The 16,113-nt window shown below is 38.3% G+C and overlaps 3 protein-coding genes across 6 annotated transcripts; 2 read left to right on the top strand and 1 right to left on the bottom strand.

Annotated features, from left to right (window-relative positions):
* Window positions 1-675: 675 nt before the first annotated feature.
* b3galt6 (UDP-Gal:betaGal beta 1,3-galactosyltransferase polypeptide 6) lies at window positions 676-4,499 on the top strand. Of its 2 annotated transcripts, none has more exons than XM_044349275.1 (2): window positions 676-888; window positions 1,861-4,499. In XM_044349275.1, coding segments are annotated over exons 1-2 (1,032 nt in total). In that variant the 5' UTR covers window positions 676-886; the 3' UTR covers window positions 2,891-4,499. The 2 variants fall into 2 exon arrangements, with proteins under 2 accessions (XP_044205210.1, XP_044205211.1); XM_044349276.1 differs by lacking the exon at window positions 676-888 and adding an exon at window positions 909-1,288.
* A 244-nt stretch (window positions 4,500-4,743) lies between these two features.
* On the bottom strand, window positions 4,744-8,140 carry LOC122980869 (protein FAM107B-like). 3 transcript variants are annotated; one of them, XM_044349280.1, is made up of 6 exons: window positions 8,012-8,140; window positions 7,045-7,181; window positions 6,516-6,549; window positions 6,141-6,297; window positions 5,183-5,327; window positions 4,744-5,026 (listed from the first exon to the last, which is right to left on the bottom strand). In XM_044349280.1, the coding sequence occupies exons 2-6, from the start codon at window positions 7,144-7,146 to the stop codon at window positions 4,925-4,927; spliced, it is 540 nt and encodes a 179-aa protein (XP_044205215.1). In that variant the 5' UTR covers window positions 7,147-7,181; window positions 8,012-8,140; the 3' UTR covers window positions 4,744-4,924. The 3 variants fall into 3 exon arrangements, with proteins under 3 accessions (XP_044205215.1, XP_044205212.1, XP_044205214.1); XM_044349277.1 differs by having other exon boundaries at window positions 6,961-7,181; window positions 8,012-8,130; XM_044349279.1 differs by having other exon boundaries at window positions 6,961-7,181; window positions 8,063-8,120.
* A 1,431-nt stretch (window positions 8,141-9,571) lies between these two features.
* tmem167b (transmembrane protein 167B) lies at window positions 9,572-13,042 on the top strand. The gene is made up of 3 exons (XM_044349281.1): window positions 9,572-9,725; window positions 10,719-10,850; window positions 11,807-13,042. Exons 1-3 carry the CDS (start codon window positions 9,716-9,718, stop codon window positions 11,887-11,889), a joined length of 225 nt encoding a protein of 74 aa, XP_044205216.1. The 5' UTR covers window positions 9,572-9,715; the 3' UTR covers window positions 11,890-13,042.
* Window positions 13,043-16,113: the final 3,071 nt, after the last annotated feature.

The raw sequence follows: 16,113 nt of genomic DNA, 5'->3' as shown, positions 1-16,113 counted from the left end.
CCTGCCAGAGCAGTCACCTGTGTGTGTGTGTGTGTGTGTGTGTGTGTGTGTGTGTGTGTGTGTGTTATAACAGAGAAGGTGTTCATTACAGAAAGAAAAGAAAGAAGCAAGAAGGAAGATTAAGGAATTCAATTAAAAAACACTTGAAAAGGGGGAATAAGAAGAAAGAAAAACAAATAAACAAACACTAAATAATATAAAATATATGTCGGTATCATAATAATATACCGATGCTGCCCCATATTTGCGTCAACAGTTTGTGAGCAATGGCAAGTGAAAGTTTATAAATGTATATCTACAATCAAAATATAAACTGAAAATCATAACAGTATGGAAAAGAACTAATGGTGTTGTTTAAAAATCCTCATACACTGGTACATTTCTTGAATAATTAATTCTATGCTGTATATTAATATGCTTAATTGATCCACTTATGCTTGTTTCTTTTGGTGCTGAGTAGGAAAAAAGAAAAGCACAATCGCAACACTTATGTGGAACATACTGTATGATCGTAACATCTATATCACAGGCTGTCACAGTCGTCAAAAAACATACATAGATATATGTTGAACTAGATATTGAAGTTAAAATGTGTGATGTCCGGTCGTGTCCCTGCTGTCTCTCCCGGACTTGACGCTGCAGCACTAGCGTCAGTAATGCGCATGCTCAGGTCAGCAGGCGAGTCTTCTGCTGCTGCCATGGATGTCTCTCGCCTCCTTCTTCCTTCTGCCTTTTGAAATGTCTTTTCAGACTAATATCAAAGTCACCGCTTCTTTACTGTTATATGGCGTTACATGTAAATAAAAAAATGTCCGTTAGTTCCTTTCAATTTGTGTAGGATATTCCTAATAGTCACATTTATTGGACGAAAACACAATCTGTGTCCATGTAAGTGTTCATTTTACGTTATTTTTTCTCATTCTCTTAATTCGGGGGGCTTCACTTCCGTTTCCTCTTCGTCACGGCCACATAAATCTGACTAGCTTCACTGTAGGAGAGGAAAAAAATGAACACATCGGTATCTGACGGCTCAACTCACTCAGCAGCACACGATAAAACCTGCTTATTGTGACCTGAATAACCAACGCCGCTAAACGGAGTGGTTTCCCTTCCATATTTAGACCAATATGAGTAGCGTGTGTGTGTTAACTTTGAGTGCAGCGAGCTTACAAAGTGCGCAGAGGGTCTTATCTCGGTAGCTAACGTGAACGCTAGCTCTGCAAAATTGCTGTCTCTGGATCGCTCTGCCTCGTTCATTCACGGAACAGACACGTTTCTGTCAGCTAAGGTAACCAACAAATCATCTTGATGTCATTGCAACTTATCACACTGTTGTAACACGTGTATACATTGTACAGCTCAAATGCTAAGTCCATAGAAACATGGAAGTGCAGCTGACTAGTTCAGTAGCCAAATTTGTGATTTAAATGTAAAAAAAAACGGTGGCCCACTAAAAACTGAAAACGCAACAATCGAGTTTTCACCACCAAAGTGATTGACAGATTTAATAATACATACACTGCAACACATGAGATGTACAGACTGCACATCTGTAATGTCTGTAAACACAACAGTAACAGGCTAGAATGTACAAATGTACTTAGGCTACTGTCTGTACCTTCATTCCACATTTGTCATTTATAAGTCAAACTGATTATACCTTTAAATCACATGGTAAAAAATACTGAATGGACTTGTGGAAGTATTATTATACTTTGTTCATTTCAGCAACCTGATACAAGTTTTCTGGTACTGTTTGTGGACATGTAGGCCTATAGCTGATATTACTGGCACCTGATATTTTGAATTACATTAACACTAACAATCTTTTGTGTATGTGTTTTGTTTTTTTTACCTCAGGCTCAGCACCATGAATTTGTTACGTCTAGTGTGCCGCCATAAGACAGCCCTGGTCATTGGCACTGTGTGCAGCTTTGCTGTAGTTCTTGTCTTCTTGGCCAAATGTACCTCAGAAACCCTGAAACAGGGCCATGCAGATCCCCCAGGCTTAGCCCCCCATGCCATGGTATTGCAACCCCGTCCAGAGCAGAATAACCCCTCCTCCACATCCAAAGACTTGTCAGCATTCCTCGTGGTCCTCATCACGACCGGACCTAAGTACACTGAGCGCAGGAGCATCATCCGCAGCACCTGGCTGGCCAAGCGGGACTCGGATGTTCTGGCCATGTTTGTGGTCGGAACTCAAGGGCTTTCCAGCGAGGACCTCCAGAACCTTAACACAGAGCAAGGGCGGCACAAGGACCTGCTCTTAATGCCTGACTTGCGAGATTCCTATGAGAACTTAACACTCAAGCTGCTTCACATGTACTCCTGGCTGGACCAGAATGTGGAGTTCAAATTTGTCCTCAAAGCAGATGATGACACATTTGCTCGCTTGGACCTCCTGAAAGAGGAGCTGAAGGGGAAAGAACCCAATCGGTTGTACTGGGGCTTCTTCTCAGGGAGAGGGCGAGTGAAAACAGCTGGAAAGTGGCGGGAGAGCTCTTGGGAGCTCTGTGACTACTACCTGCCCTACGCGCTGGGCGGTGGCTACATCCTCTCGGCTGACCTGGTACGTTATGTTCATCTTAACGCGGGCTACTTCAAGACCTGGCAGAGTGAGGATGTGTCGTTGGGCGCCTGGCTGGCACCAGTGGATGTTCGACGGACGCATGACCCACGCTTTGACACAGAGTATAAATCACGTGGTTGCAACAACAAGTACCTGGTGACACACAAGCAGAGCTTGGAGGACATGTTAGAAAAGCACCAGACTCTGCAGCGTGACGGCCGGCTCTGCAAGGAGGAAGTCAAGCTGCGATTGTCTTATGTGTATGACTGGAGTGTGCCACCCTCACAGTGCTGCCAAAGGAAGGACGGCATTCCTTAATGTTTCTCCTTTTCACAAAGATGAAGTTGGCTTCAGGAAAGTTAAAGTTTGCATTCGGGAAAGTTAACTGACAATGTTCCTCAGCCAGTTCTGTTGTTACACCATTTAAAGTTGCGAAATGGTTACTTCACAATGTTATGAATCCTGTTTCAAATTTGTAAAAACCTGAAAAAAAAGGGTAATTTCATTGTTTTCTCCATTCAAACTATGTAAGAGCAGGTCTAACTGAAAAACCACTATACACAATAGTTTCTGTGTTTTTACAAATCTAAAACTGGGTTTACACAATCTTCAGAGTCTCCATGTCAATTTAGTCAGGGTTTGACAAGTCAAATGGTTTTTCAGCCACATCTGGTCTAATGTGGTTTGAATGGAGAAAAACAAAATAAAAGAAAAAGTTATGTGGAGTTTTAAACATTACTAGAGCTTTTAATGCTGTGTTTCACAACTTTTAAGCAATGTTACAACATAGACTTGGCTGAGAAATATTATCCCTTAACTCCCAAATCACAAGATACGAGTCAGAAGCCAACTCCTTGTCCTTGTGAGCTCCTTTGGCCTTGTTATTTGGACCCACAATCATGTCAGTGCTCTCCTTCCTGCCAACCTTCCACATCGGTGGCTTACTTCTCTCCTCTGTCTGTGCTTCATCTGCTGTACCTCTTGCTTTATATGTTCAAACACTATGAGATATGTTTTAAGGTTGTTTCAGTGTAATAGATAGTACAGGCGAACACAGACTGGAGATTCTTACCCTGCCATGATGTCTACTTTTGTTTGTGAAAGCTTTTTTTTTTGTATTTTATTTATTGTTAATTTATTATGCAGCAAACCCAACACACTGGTATTCGGTTGGGATAGAGCTACAGTGGATGTGGTTGCTGCTTGTGAGTAGAATTTGTATTTATAAAACATGTCGGGACATATAATTCACAGGATTAATGGACAAGAAATGTTCACTTTTTAAATGTAAAGCTTTTGTTTACGGTCAACGGTACACACGGTGTTTCATGTGTTGCACAGAATGTGTAAGAGAAAATGGTTGAATGTGTTTTATTCAGCAGCAGGCCTTCTTGTTCCTTGTTTGTGGGGAGTTTGTGATGATATTTACTTTTCCAAGGCAACAGCCACACTTGAAAGCGGAGGTCAGTACATTTACTGTGCAGAGATTTCAAGTTATTTGTGAGTGTCTGTTTGCAGCAAACCACAGATTCAGACTGAGAAACTTGATACAGACTACCAGCTGGCACTTGGTCACTTTTTTTAAACGAGACACATGATTTTGAAGTTAATAAATCATCAGTGATTGTTTTTTTTCTGATGTTGGACTCTCTGACTCAAACTCACCCTGTGATGACAGTAGCTGTGTCCCAAAGTTTTGACATATGTGCAGCAGCTTTGATTATCGGGTACATGATGTTGGAGTACTGATTAAATAATTAAGGAATGCTGCAAAAAAGTAATTTTTATGACTGCTGTTAAGTTTTTGTGAATGATGACATGACTATTTTCTCACTGTTGTCACTAGCAGATTCTGATTTGTCTTACGTTTCAGTGTTTGTTTTAACGTACAGCCTCCCTGGATGTTTTATTAAAAATTTTAAATGTATTCTTGTTGCCTATATTCACTTTGTTTACACTATTTCAAGAGTCTTTTTCATGCTATACAGAGGGCAGAATTGCATCAAATAGACAAGAAGACAAAATTATCTTTATATAATACGACAAAATACAGTAACCTAACTTTCTATAGTCAGACTATTTAGGAAGGTTTCTAGTGTAAAAAATACACTCGTTTAGGTTGTTGTCTTTACAAAACTCAGATTTTAGAGGAAATACATTTCACATTGTGGAACGTTACAGGAGGATTTTAAAACTCCAAAGCACCATCTGAATTTACATGGTACATGAATTTTGAATATTCCAATCTGAAATATAAAGCTTTTATAAATCACAATTTTTAGTATGTAAAAAGTAATCAGTGTCTGTCAAGGCTTTGGTTGTCAATCAAAAATGAAGAACAGGAACTGGTGATCATAAGAAACAAGTCTGGATATGCTTCAGGGTTCCTCTCACACGGACAAACTCTGGTAAGTTCCGCAGACTCTCACTCCTCTTCTTCTCCTCCAGCTCATACTGCAAGACAGACAAGAGTTTCACTTTTATATACAGCACACTTTTGGATATATTCCTTAACAAGACTAAACTGTATCTGCATGCTGGCTCGCATATGCCTAAAAAGTAAATGGAATATTGCCCAGGTTTTGTGGTTTTAACCCAAGGCCCACTTACAGCTTGTATTCTGTGCTGTATCCTGCGTAGCTTCACTTCCAAGTCGGAGGGAGGAAGGAGGTCGAGCTCCCTGCGCTTGTGCTGCTCTCTCCGTTTGTTTTCTAGCACACACTGCAGCTCCGGCCTTTTTCTGGGCAGCAGACCTCTGAGGACACACCAACAAAAAGACTGATAAGAAGGTGGATCCCTAGAGATGAAGAGTTTCATTACAGTGTAATTAAAGGACCAGTTTAACCAAAAAATACTATGAAACTTCCCTGGAGTGCTTCTTAATGAAACTGAATGACATACAGTATACATTTGGCATATTCCAAAAATATTTAAAAAGGGTGTGCAAATCTCAAATTTTCTAGTCAAGGAGGACAGAATACTAACATTTCACTTGTTAATTATTATTACACAGAGCCTTCTTCAGAGTGTTTTGCGCATTCTTCAGAGCGTAAGTGTTTCTTTAATGTGATGTGAGCCAAATAAACAAGTGAAATGTTAGTATTCTGTCCTCCTTGACGAGGAAATTTGAGATGTGCTACCTTTTTTATATTTTTGGAACAAGCTAACTGGTTTTTGGGTTTAGCACTCCACTGAGAACCCCATTGTTGAAACGCAACCTCCTTCTCCAATACAGTATATATTATTTTGCTTTCTCAGACACAAGAGAGTGAGAGCACAGTCCCCTGTTGAGAGATTAGCAGTGATGTCTAATTAGGTGTTATACCTTTGACTCGATCTGTGTTAAACACCACCTAAGCATGTTGCTTATCTCCCAGACACTGCAGGAAACTACGGGAACGCAGAAACAACTTAACAAAAAGAGTCCACCTTAAGATACGGGTAAACAAAATCATCTGAATACATCTTGACTGGTGTTACATTTGTGTGTACACAGCACAGCGTGCAGACCTGTTACAGTATGTGACCTGACCATAGGTAGCAGGTATGGAGCTCAGTGTCTTCTCACCGTCTGTGGCAGAAGAGCAGCTCTTGGTGAAGGGCTTTGTGTTGGGGAGAAGCCAGGACAGGATTTCGCAGCCTCCGGGGCTTGATGAGGTCACCACCCTCCTGTTGTTGACTCTCAATCACCTGGCGAGGCGGGACCGTCCAACAGTGATGTCTCTCTGACACACATAAACACAGGTGCAGCACATAGAGTCACATAGTGTCAGTTTCACTTTTATATAGAGCACACTTCTGTACACGCAGTATGGATATAGCTTCAGTCAGCACCAAAAACTATACTGTTATGCTCAAACTAGTTGTATTGTTATCATACGAGTTATTGGTTGTTAAAGTCAATATTTGTTTCTTTAGATTCATGAACTTGTTTTCCACTCACCTCTTCTATTTCGAAGGTCCATTTTTTGTGATACCTGAGTGAAGAACAGAACACCGGAGAGTCAATTCCTTTTGAAAAATATAAAGAGGGTCACAAGCCAGGATTTCTATGAGTTTAATGACTGTTTCTCTCAGCTACATCCATGTTAGAAGCAACAAGTTGTGCAAAATAACATCAGCATGGTTTCTGATCATTATTATATTATTAATCATATTTTTTTCCAACTTTATTATGGTTTAAATTCCTAATGTTCTTCCATTCTTTGACAACCTGAGCCCATAACAAACATCACTTGTCCAAACAGAGGCACAGGCAACTCAAACCAAACTCTGTTTGTGATTATACAAATACAAATTAAATTCAATCACTATTAATGAAAATACATCATATTTGAATATCAGCATTTCCCCACCTAACAGCATAAAAGTGATCAAATCAATCTTACCTGTGTGCTCTGGTAGAGGCGCATTGTTGAAAAGAAAGACGTGCTAAAGTCTGTGAAGCAACAGAAGCTCTGTGTTGTACTCACAGCGCTCAGCAAGCTGCAGCTACAGTGAGGCTGATCTGAACAGGTGCGCCACGCTGTCCTGTCATCAAATCTTATTAACTTTCTTACGTCCCGTTGTTCCATCCTTATTCCCTTCAGGAGAGATACTTCTGTTGTCTCTGAGGCAGCAACAGCATACGGACGGATTAGGATAATGTAAAGATTAGAGTAATGCAACATGAAATACTAATATGGCTTTTTCATCACTACTTTGTGGATCCAAAAGACAATCTACTTTCATGTTGAATCTGTGGGAATACTATTTTATTGAGCACATTGTATGAATTCTGTTAGCAATAATATTTTCAGTATGGACAAATGCAAAGCTACTGTGTAAAAGAGTGAAAAGTTTGGGATTTTTCTGCAGTATCAGAATTACACTTTACTGACCTACTGCCTTACATTTTAAATATATAGAAAACTCCCTGAAACTACATCTGTTAAATCAAAACAGAGGGCAAAATTAAATTTTCTTGACCCAGTGGAGAAATCAGTGTAGCAGTAGCAACTGACAGCCCTGCTACAATATTAAATAGAACTGCTTGATTAACTAAAAACAAAGAACAAGTGTCATTAGAAGGTATGGTAAATAACAGCAGTAGAAAGAGCTTTGACTGCAAGTGAAAATGATCAATTGTTAACACTCTGTATATATGTGATATATGGACATATGAAAAAAGTACACTTAAGTAAACTCACAGTTAACACATATATGATAGTTGTAGAATGTATTGGTTGTGTATGAGAAGTATCCCGTGGAAGTTTTCATGTTTTATTGTGGTGCAACATTAACTCAAATGTGCATTTTTGAAGACAGCCATCTCTAAGCAGATTTATATCTGTGCCATACACTTTTCATTTCTTAGTGATTGATTTAAATGGGCTCAATGGGATGTTCAGACTTGGATATTTTCTAGTCTCTATCACTTGGCTTGTGCTTTTCAATAACCTTTTCACAGGGTGTCCTTTCGTCAACATGGTGATTTGCTATAATACTAACCTAGTAAAAGTTCCTGCCAGATTCAATTGTGTTTATTCTACAATCAACTGACCCCTTGACCACACACAGGTGATATCCATTTAACTAATTAAGTGGCTGCAGCAGGGGGGATTTAGGTGTGTCCTCTCAAAGGGAGTAAACAAGTATCTGTTATTAATCTACATCTAGATTTTTCTTTGACATTAGAGGTGTTTTTTTTTTTTTTTGGTTGATCAATGTTTAAAAAAAGACACAATATCTGAGTACTTTTAATTTCTTTGTATATGAAATGTGTTATATAAATAAACTTTACTTGCCCTTGATTCAATGTTGTAATATTATTGTTCACTGTATGTTGTTATAGATATACTAATATACAGATATATTTATTAAAACATACAATAAACTGTATAAGTGAATGCTTTACAGCTTGGTCTGGAAAAAAAATAGCAAAATGACACGAAGAAGTTTTCATGGTTAAAGCTCCGCACAAACAGTGCAGGCGCCATGCTCGGCACCCCCCTGACGTGCTGAAGCTGGGGCTGTTTCAACAGAAAGCACTGCAGAGAGGCTAATTATTGTCAGTGCAAATTGCTCCACAGTGCACCTCAGGATATGAGCTGGCTGTATAATGGTGTCAGCTCATTGTAGTGTTGGTGGAAGCCCAGTTTAATCCTCATCCTTCCCTCTGCTGCAGCCTAAGGTGTGTCCAGGTTCAGAGCAACTGCAGAGCCAGCCTTTTTCACCAGTTTGCTAATCCTGTTTTTGTGTTCCACCTGCTGTAGGTGCCTGATGTTACTTTAAGGTAAAGAGCAGCATGCTGGCCACATCCTGTAAGAAATGTTGTTGTATGCCATGAAAGACCTAAGTGCCCCAAATTTGTATGTGTGTATATTACCAGGCCTGTCCATTTGTTGGTGATACATTTTCCCGACACTGTAACAATTTTTCACTTTCCTCACTTATATGATGAGCTTTTTCATGAATTACTTGGAGAAATATAATATACAGGCATGCTCTGTTATACAAGGTCTATTAAGAATAATTCAGTTTCACCTTCCCTAAACATGTCTCATTTTTGACACCTTGGTTATGTTGTATGCAAAATATTTTATGAGATGGTTCCCAGCAAAAAACGAAATGCTGTACAGTGACTCACACAGAGATGGTTGTCCTAAGTTTCAATAGTAAAGTAATTTTATGAGAAGAGTGCATAACATAAAAGTATCAGATGCTTCAGCTTTAACCCTCATTTTTCACCCCTCTGGGGAGCCCAAGAATAAACAACTGTAAGAAACAACTATCATAGCAGCTTATTTCTTCTAAAAACATTATTAGTTATGTTTGACAAATGAGGTATGACAAATGGATGGGATCAAGGGGTTAGGGTTCCATTTAATTATGTATGAGTAAACTGATTTTATAGATAAATTAAAATTTCAAGGACGGGTACATGGAGCTGTAAATCATAAATTCCTGTAGATGGCAGTAAAGCTAGATGGATAACAACAAACACAAAACCATAAAAGAAGTCAGTAAGCCAGTGAAACCGGAAATGTCAGCCGAATGACTGCGAAGTAGACTGCATTACATCTCCACTTTATAATACATGATGGACTGCTAACCTAAAGGAAGAAACAGTCATATAACATCTTCAAAGTGCAAACTGCAAATATGACAAATGGTAGGTTTACTGTATTCTGAAACTAGCTAAGAAGTGTCTTGTAAGTTACTTATTGGACGGAAGGCTAACGTGGAAGCTAACGTGAGGTTAGCTGTAGACGTGGCCCTGAAAACAGTCAGTCTGTTAGCACCTGAACTAACCTTTTACTCATTTTATAACTGTCAAAAAGTTACAAATTTAATGCACGTCTGGCAGTCCTTAGTGAAATTGTGAATTCAAACCCGTTAATGCTGATGACATTGCATTTTTGTCAGGCTACAATGTAACTGGCTAACTAGCTTCGACTAGGAAATCGGTGGCTAATGCTAAAAATGCCACATAGTTAATTACACCACAATAACACACGAACAAGGCTAGAAAAATCTCTTGAATCAGCATGAAACTGGCGTTAACTGCTGATGGAGGTACACCAAAGGAAAATTATTACTTACTTCTTATGATACTGCAACTTCATCATTATCAACAACACAGATTGCACATATTGGTTAAAGGAAAAATCCACCTTAACCCAGAATTATCATTGTGGTGTTTTAACTACTTAAAATAGTATTCACAATATCAGACACAAAGCAGCAGTAGTAGAAATAAATATCTGTCTCCCAAAGCTGGACGTCAGGATCAGAACATTAGTTGAAGATGCCTTTTAGGTGACAGGTTCATGAACAGATACTTCATTGTTCATTGAAACAGAACTTACTCTCTTGCCTCATAGTTTTTGTATTTTTGGATATTAGATTAATATCAGGATGGATTTTTTCTTTAAATCACTGGCTGCGCTAAGTTAGATTTGTTGATGCTGTGTAGCCTTGGCATAGACCAGTGATTTTAAACTTTTACCTTTTTTTTTTCCAATGGTCAAGATTATTCTATGCAGTTTTTCTTTGTTCTGTCTAATTTAATGCAGCCAACAGGTTTTATTTTGTAATGAACTGGACTCTCTGAATAAGTCCAGTTAGTCAGACTGTGTGATACCATCCTCCCCTTCCTTCGTAGTGTACTCTTTCGATGGCATCCTGGTGTTTGGACTGCTGTTCATCTGCACGTGTGCGTACCTCAAAAAGGTGCCTCGCCTCAACAGCTGGCTGCTGTCGGAGAAGAAAGGAGTGTGGGGAGTCTTCTATAAAGGTAGGTACAGCACATCACACATTAATAATATTCAGATTCAAGACACATCTGTGATTAATACACAAAATGAATGTGGGAATGCCACAAACTCAGTCTTGAATAGGTTGTGTCCTAAGAATATGAAATCTTAAAGCGTGACGATGTTAGACTTGTCTGAAAGAATCCAAATCAGTCAGTCAAATAGTCATTCACCATTTTATATTTCTCTAACATTAGCTGCAGTATATCATCTGCAGCTGATACACCAGCACAATGGATTTTAATTGAACCTTTGAGTAAACTATGAGTAAGGTGGGTGATATGACAGTATATACAGTGAGATAATTACTATACCATCTATACCAAAGTAGCTATCTCTTTAATATATCTGATTGTATCAGGACTTTACAGGCAATGCTGTTTTCTGGTAATAATTGGAATTACAAGAATTTAGCATCAATTTGTTGCAGTACTGTGATATTTCAGGTATTTAAGTCACTGGATTAGCCAAAAACAGACTGTTTCACAATTGGATTATCATTATTTGTTTTTTGGTGACCAAAAGTGATTTGACATACTTTAATATAAAACTTTAATAACGTAATAAAAAGTATTATATTTATTGTTTGGTTGGAAATCTTTTGCAGTTGTTTTATTAATAAGGTGTATTCATTGTTCTGCTACACTGTTCTAAAATTGGGGGGAATATGTTTCAAATGGGCAACTAGTTCTGCACACTGCACCCCCAGTATGAATGTGAACACTCATAAACACACTTAAATGTCAGTCATAACTTTAATCTCAGACAAATCCAATGAGCTGCAGTCCAGAGCCAAAACGACAAAGTGTGTCACTGTCCAAATATTTACAGCCTGCACTGCACATCTTTAGGCTTTTTGGGTTTTATTGATTTGCATATCAACACTCACCTGTATATTTCTTCACTCATCCTCTTTATCCTTCATCTCTCTCCTCAGCTGCAGTGATTGGGACGCGGCTCCACATTGCCGTGGCGGCTTCCTGCCTGGTCATGGCTTTCTACGTGGTCTTCTTGAAATGATAGAATTAGACCGGAATGAAAGGACTGGATGGGTGCGGGCTGGGGATGGACTCATCTCAGTGGTTGTGTCATAATCCTTGTCAAGGGACACCTCTTGGATTATGTGACTGATGAAGCCCCATTGCCCTGTGGACCTATGTGAAAGACAAGCCAGTGCTGCCCCCTTCTGGTGACTGGGTACATAACTCCTCCCTTAATGTGTGTGCACTACACTACAGTCATGAAGACATGAAGAGCATCCTGAATCTACTCCACAGTTACTACAGAGGAGAGAGCCTGATGGGTCACATGGTATCATTCTGTTGTTGGGTAATACTGTTTGTTGTCTCCATCCACACCCTGTAATTGTTTATACTGAAGGATGCAGAATATGGAAGGGCAGTGTGTGAAAGGTGTAACATTTTGCATTATACCTGTATACAACCTAAAATTAGCCTAGCTGTATATATTTGGAAAAAAATATGACCAATAAAGATTTGCCAGAGATTATGTGTGATCAAATTGAAAATAATCAATTCTGCTTGCTCCCAGCTATGCCGTCTTCTTTCAACGGTGGAGGGGGAGATAAACAAAGCTAATATATAAAGTAGTTTATGTGTACACTATATTTTACTCTCTTTTTTTTGGAAAGGGGGGGGCATCTCTTTTCTTAACAGTTCTGTTGGGCATCTCTTAATTTTTTTCATGTTTGAAATACACATTTTTGCACAGGTGTATACTGTACTTATTCCAACTCAGTGCATCTTATTTGGATAACAATGTTTTTAATGTCACAGATTGTTACAAATTGGCCTGTAGGTTACTTAAGATTTTTTATTACAATTGTAGTGTCACAGAGAGAAGAGTAATAACCTAAAAAAGAGGCATATCTCAACATTATGAACATTGCATAACTGTATCTGACTTGCCTGAAGATTTAAATGCAATGCCAAATAGTGATGGTGCTTCTTATGCCATCTTCATTACATGCTGTTATTCTAAGTTTAGTAATGCCACCTTATTTTTTATTATTGAAAGAAGAAAATGTTTTGGGAAGGGATGCAATGTAATTTTGAGTAAAATGTTCATCACACAATGTCTGTGTATGTTGTCTTTATATAACAAATGTCAGGTTTCAAGTGACATACAGTGCCTATAAAAAGTATTTACCCCAGTCCCTTTGGATTTTTTTAAGGTTTTGTTTTATAACCTTTAATCACGGTCGATGTTTATGATTTCTTGACACTAGAACATGAAGACGAGAAAAATCTCCCCAAATCAATCTGAAATAGCTGAATAAGTATTCACACCCATTAAATCTGTATTTAACAGAGGCAGTAGTGGCATAGATCAGTATCAGCTTTGCAGATCTGACGCTGCATTTTTTCCTTGCTCTTTGCAAAACTACTCAAGCTCTATCAAGGCACAAGGGGACTGTCAGCCTGCCACGAACTGCATTAGATTGAGGTCTCTGATTTAGCTGTTGTTGTTTTGACTTTATGTTTGGGATTGTTGTCTTGATGGAAAATAAATCATCTCTGAAGTCCCAGTCCTCTTGCACAACAGGTTTCTCTACAAGATATCTCTGGATTTTGCTGCATTCATTTTGCCTTCAAAAGCCCTCCAGGACCTGCTGCAGAGATAACGTCCACACAGCATTTTGCTGCCACTACTGTTCTTCATGGTGGGCATGGTGCAGTGTTTGACTTTCACTAAAAATATCTTGTAGTATGATTGCCAAAAAGATAAATTTTGTTATCATCAGACCATAGATTTTGTTACTCCCACATGCTTTCTGTCAAACACTATCCAAGATATCATTCAAGTTATTTTCCAGTAGTGACTCTCTTGTTTCCACACTACCATAAAGCTGCCAAGCACCCTGGCAGCAGTTTTGTATACACAAATGTCTCCTGTCTCAGCTAGGGAAATCTGCAACTCCCTTATAGATTTACAGCTGTGTCATATATCTATTTTTTATGGCCGACCTCACTGTACTCTGAAGGATCTAATTGCTAATAACAGTCATAGGCCTCTGGTTCTCTTCAATGCTCTCAACTCTCATAAATCCTTGTGATACAGCTCATATTGTGCCAACACCTACACTCTGTGAAAACTTTCTAAAAAATTTTATTGACCAGATTTCTGCTCTTAGGTCTTCACCCACTTCCTTTGCCCTAGACCCTTTGGTTCCTACTCTGTGCCCAGCTGTCTTTGATCAGTTTGAGTCTGTGTCATTTTCCTTATTATCAGAGTTAGTTCAGCATCTACAGCCTACAAATTGCCTGCTAGACAGTATTCCCTCTTTTCTACTAAAAGAAGTTTTTAATACTGTTGGGTCAAGTATTCGTTCACCTTTTTTTTTAAATTTCGGGGTGTGTTCCAGCTGTTTTTAAACATGCTGTAGTGCAGCCTCTTATCAAAAAGAGAAATCTGGACTCTTCTGTTCTCTCTAACTCAATTGCAAACATTTTTAAATAAGCAATGCATTTATGAAAAGTTTCATTCTGGTTTTAAACCACATCATAGTACTGAACCAGCTCTTTTAAGAGTTTTAAATGATCTTATCTTAACTGTTGATTCAGGAAACTGCTATTCTGATGCTTTTAGACCTGACTGCTGCCTTTGACACTGAGGACCTTTTATCACGTGTTGAACAGTGCGTAGACATCAAAGTCCCTGCCCTCAAATAGTTTCAGTCATACCTGACAGATAGGAGTTTCTCAGTTTACCTGAGCAAATATTCTTTGACTACAACCTCACTTACTTGTGGGGTCCTTTAATGCTCCATTTTGGGCCCCATCCTCTTTTCATTGTATATGCTGCCTTTGGGATCCATCTTTAAGAAACATAATATTCCCTTAAATTGTTTTGCCGATGATATACAAATCTATCTGCCTTTGAAAACAAAAAGTAAAGACTCAATGCAGCCTTTGCTGAACTGCTTAAAAGATATCAAAACTTGGATGGGTTCTCAATCTTCATGAAAATAAGACTGAGAACGTTATGTTTGGATAACCTGACTTATCGGATGACTCTGCTGGTACTCTTGGCCCTTTAGCCTCTTACAATAGACCTTTTGTGAAGAACCTTGGTGTGATTTTTGATAGCTCATTCAAATTTGACAGATTAGTTCAGGGTTAGTTCAGGCCTATCTCTCTCCCAATGATTTTGAGAGAGCATTATTCATACTTTTATTACCTCTCGATTAGACTATTGTAATTCTCTGTATGTGGGTGTGGAACAGTCGTCTCTTTGTCATCTGCAGTTAGTACAAAATGCAGCCGCTTGTCTTCTAACTGGTAAAAGAAAGCATGATCACATAACACCAGTATTGGCCTCTCTCCACTGGCTTCCTGTCCATTTTAGGATTGATTCTAAGATTTTATTGCTGGTTTTTAAGGTGTTAAACGGGCTGGCACCACTTTATCTAGCATATCTCCTGCATCATCATAGTCTAGTTACATGCTCTTGGATCATCCAGGCACAAAAATAGAGGCGACTGAACCTTTGCGGTGGCTACCCCAAATTTCTGGAATGGCTTACCTATTCATATAAGAACTGCTCAGACCCTAGAAACTTATAAGTCACTGCTGAAGACCCACCTCTCTTCATTGGCATTCAATTCAAGTTAAGCTTGACACCTTGACTTCATCTTCTATTGTGCTGCAATTGTTTCATTATTATTATTATGTTTATTGTTTTCTTTTATTCCTATTTGTTATTTACTTTTATATTTTAGCCTGTTCAGCACTTTGATCAACTGTGGTTGTTTTAAATGTGCTATGTGCTAAGTAAATTTTGACTTGACTTGACTTGCTTTGGAAATGTTCTTGTGTCACTAATCTAACATTATTTAGAATTTGTTTGTAATGTTCATTTGTACTCCTTATTTTACAAATTGACTAATCAGCTATTGAACCTTCCAGTGTAATGTAAAAACCTTTTTATTCAGGAAGGCTTTTTCATCTTAACTCTTGTTATTTTCTTTATGTTTTATATATTTTTATAACACTGTAGCACTTGAGATTGACTGTGACTGAAAAGTGCAGTGCAAATTAAATGCATTATTATTATTATTATTATTATTATTATTATTATTATTATTATTATTATTATTAGGTGATTTCTATTTAACCAATTATGCAACATTTGAAAAGAAATGGCTGCAATAATGATATTTAGCTGTGCCTTAGTAAATAGTATTACATTTTTGTTCTTAATTTGACATTTCTGACTTTGACA

This window comes from Thunnus albacares, chromosome 4, assembly GCF_914725855.1.
Source record: "Thunnus albacares chromosome 4, fThuAlb1.1, whole genome shotgun sequence".
In the NCBI taxonomy this organism is placed as follows: domain Eukaryota; kingdom Metazoa; phylum Chordata; class Actinopteri; order Scombriformes; family Scombridae; genus Thunnus; species Thunnus albacares.
Note: the sequence above shows the minus strand (reverse complement) of the source record. Positions and strands in the feature narration are given on the sequence as shown.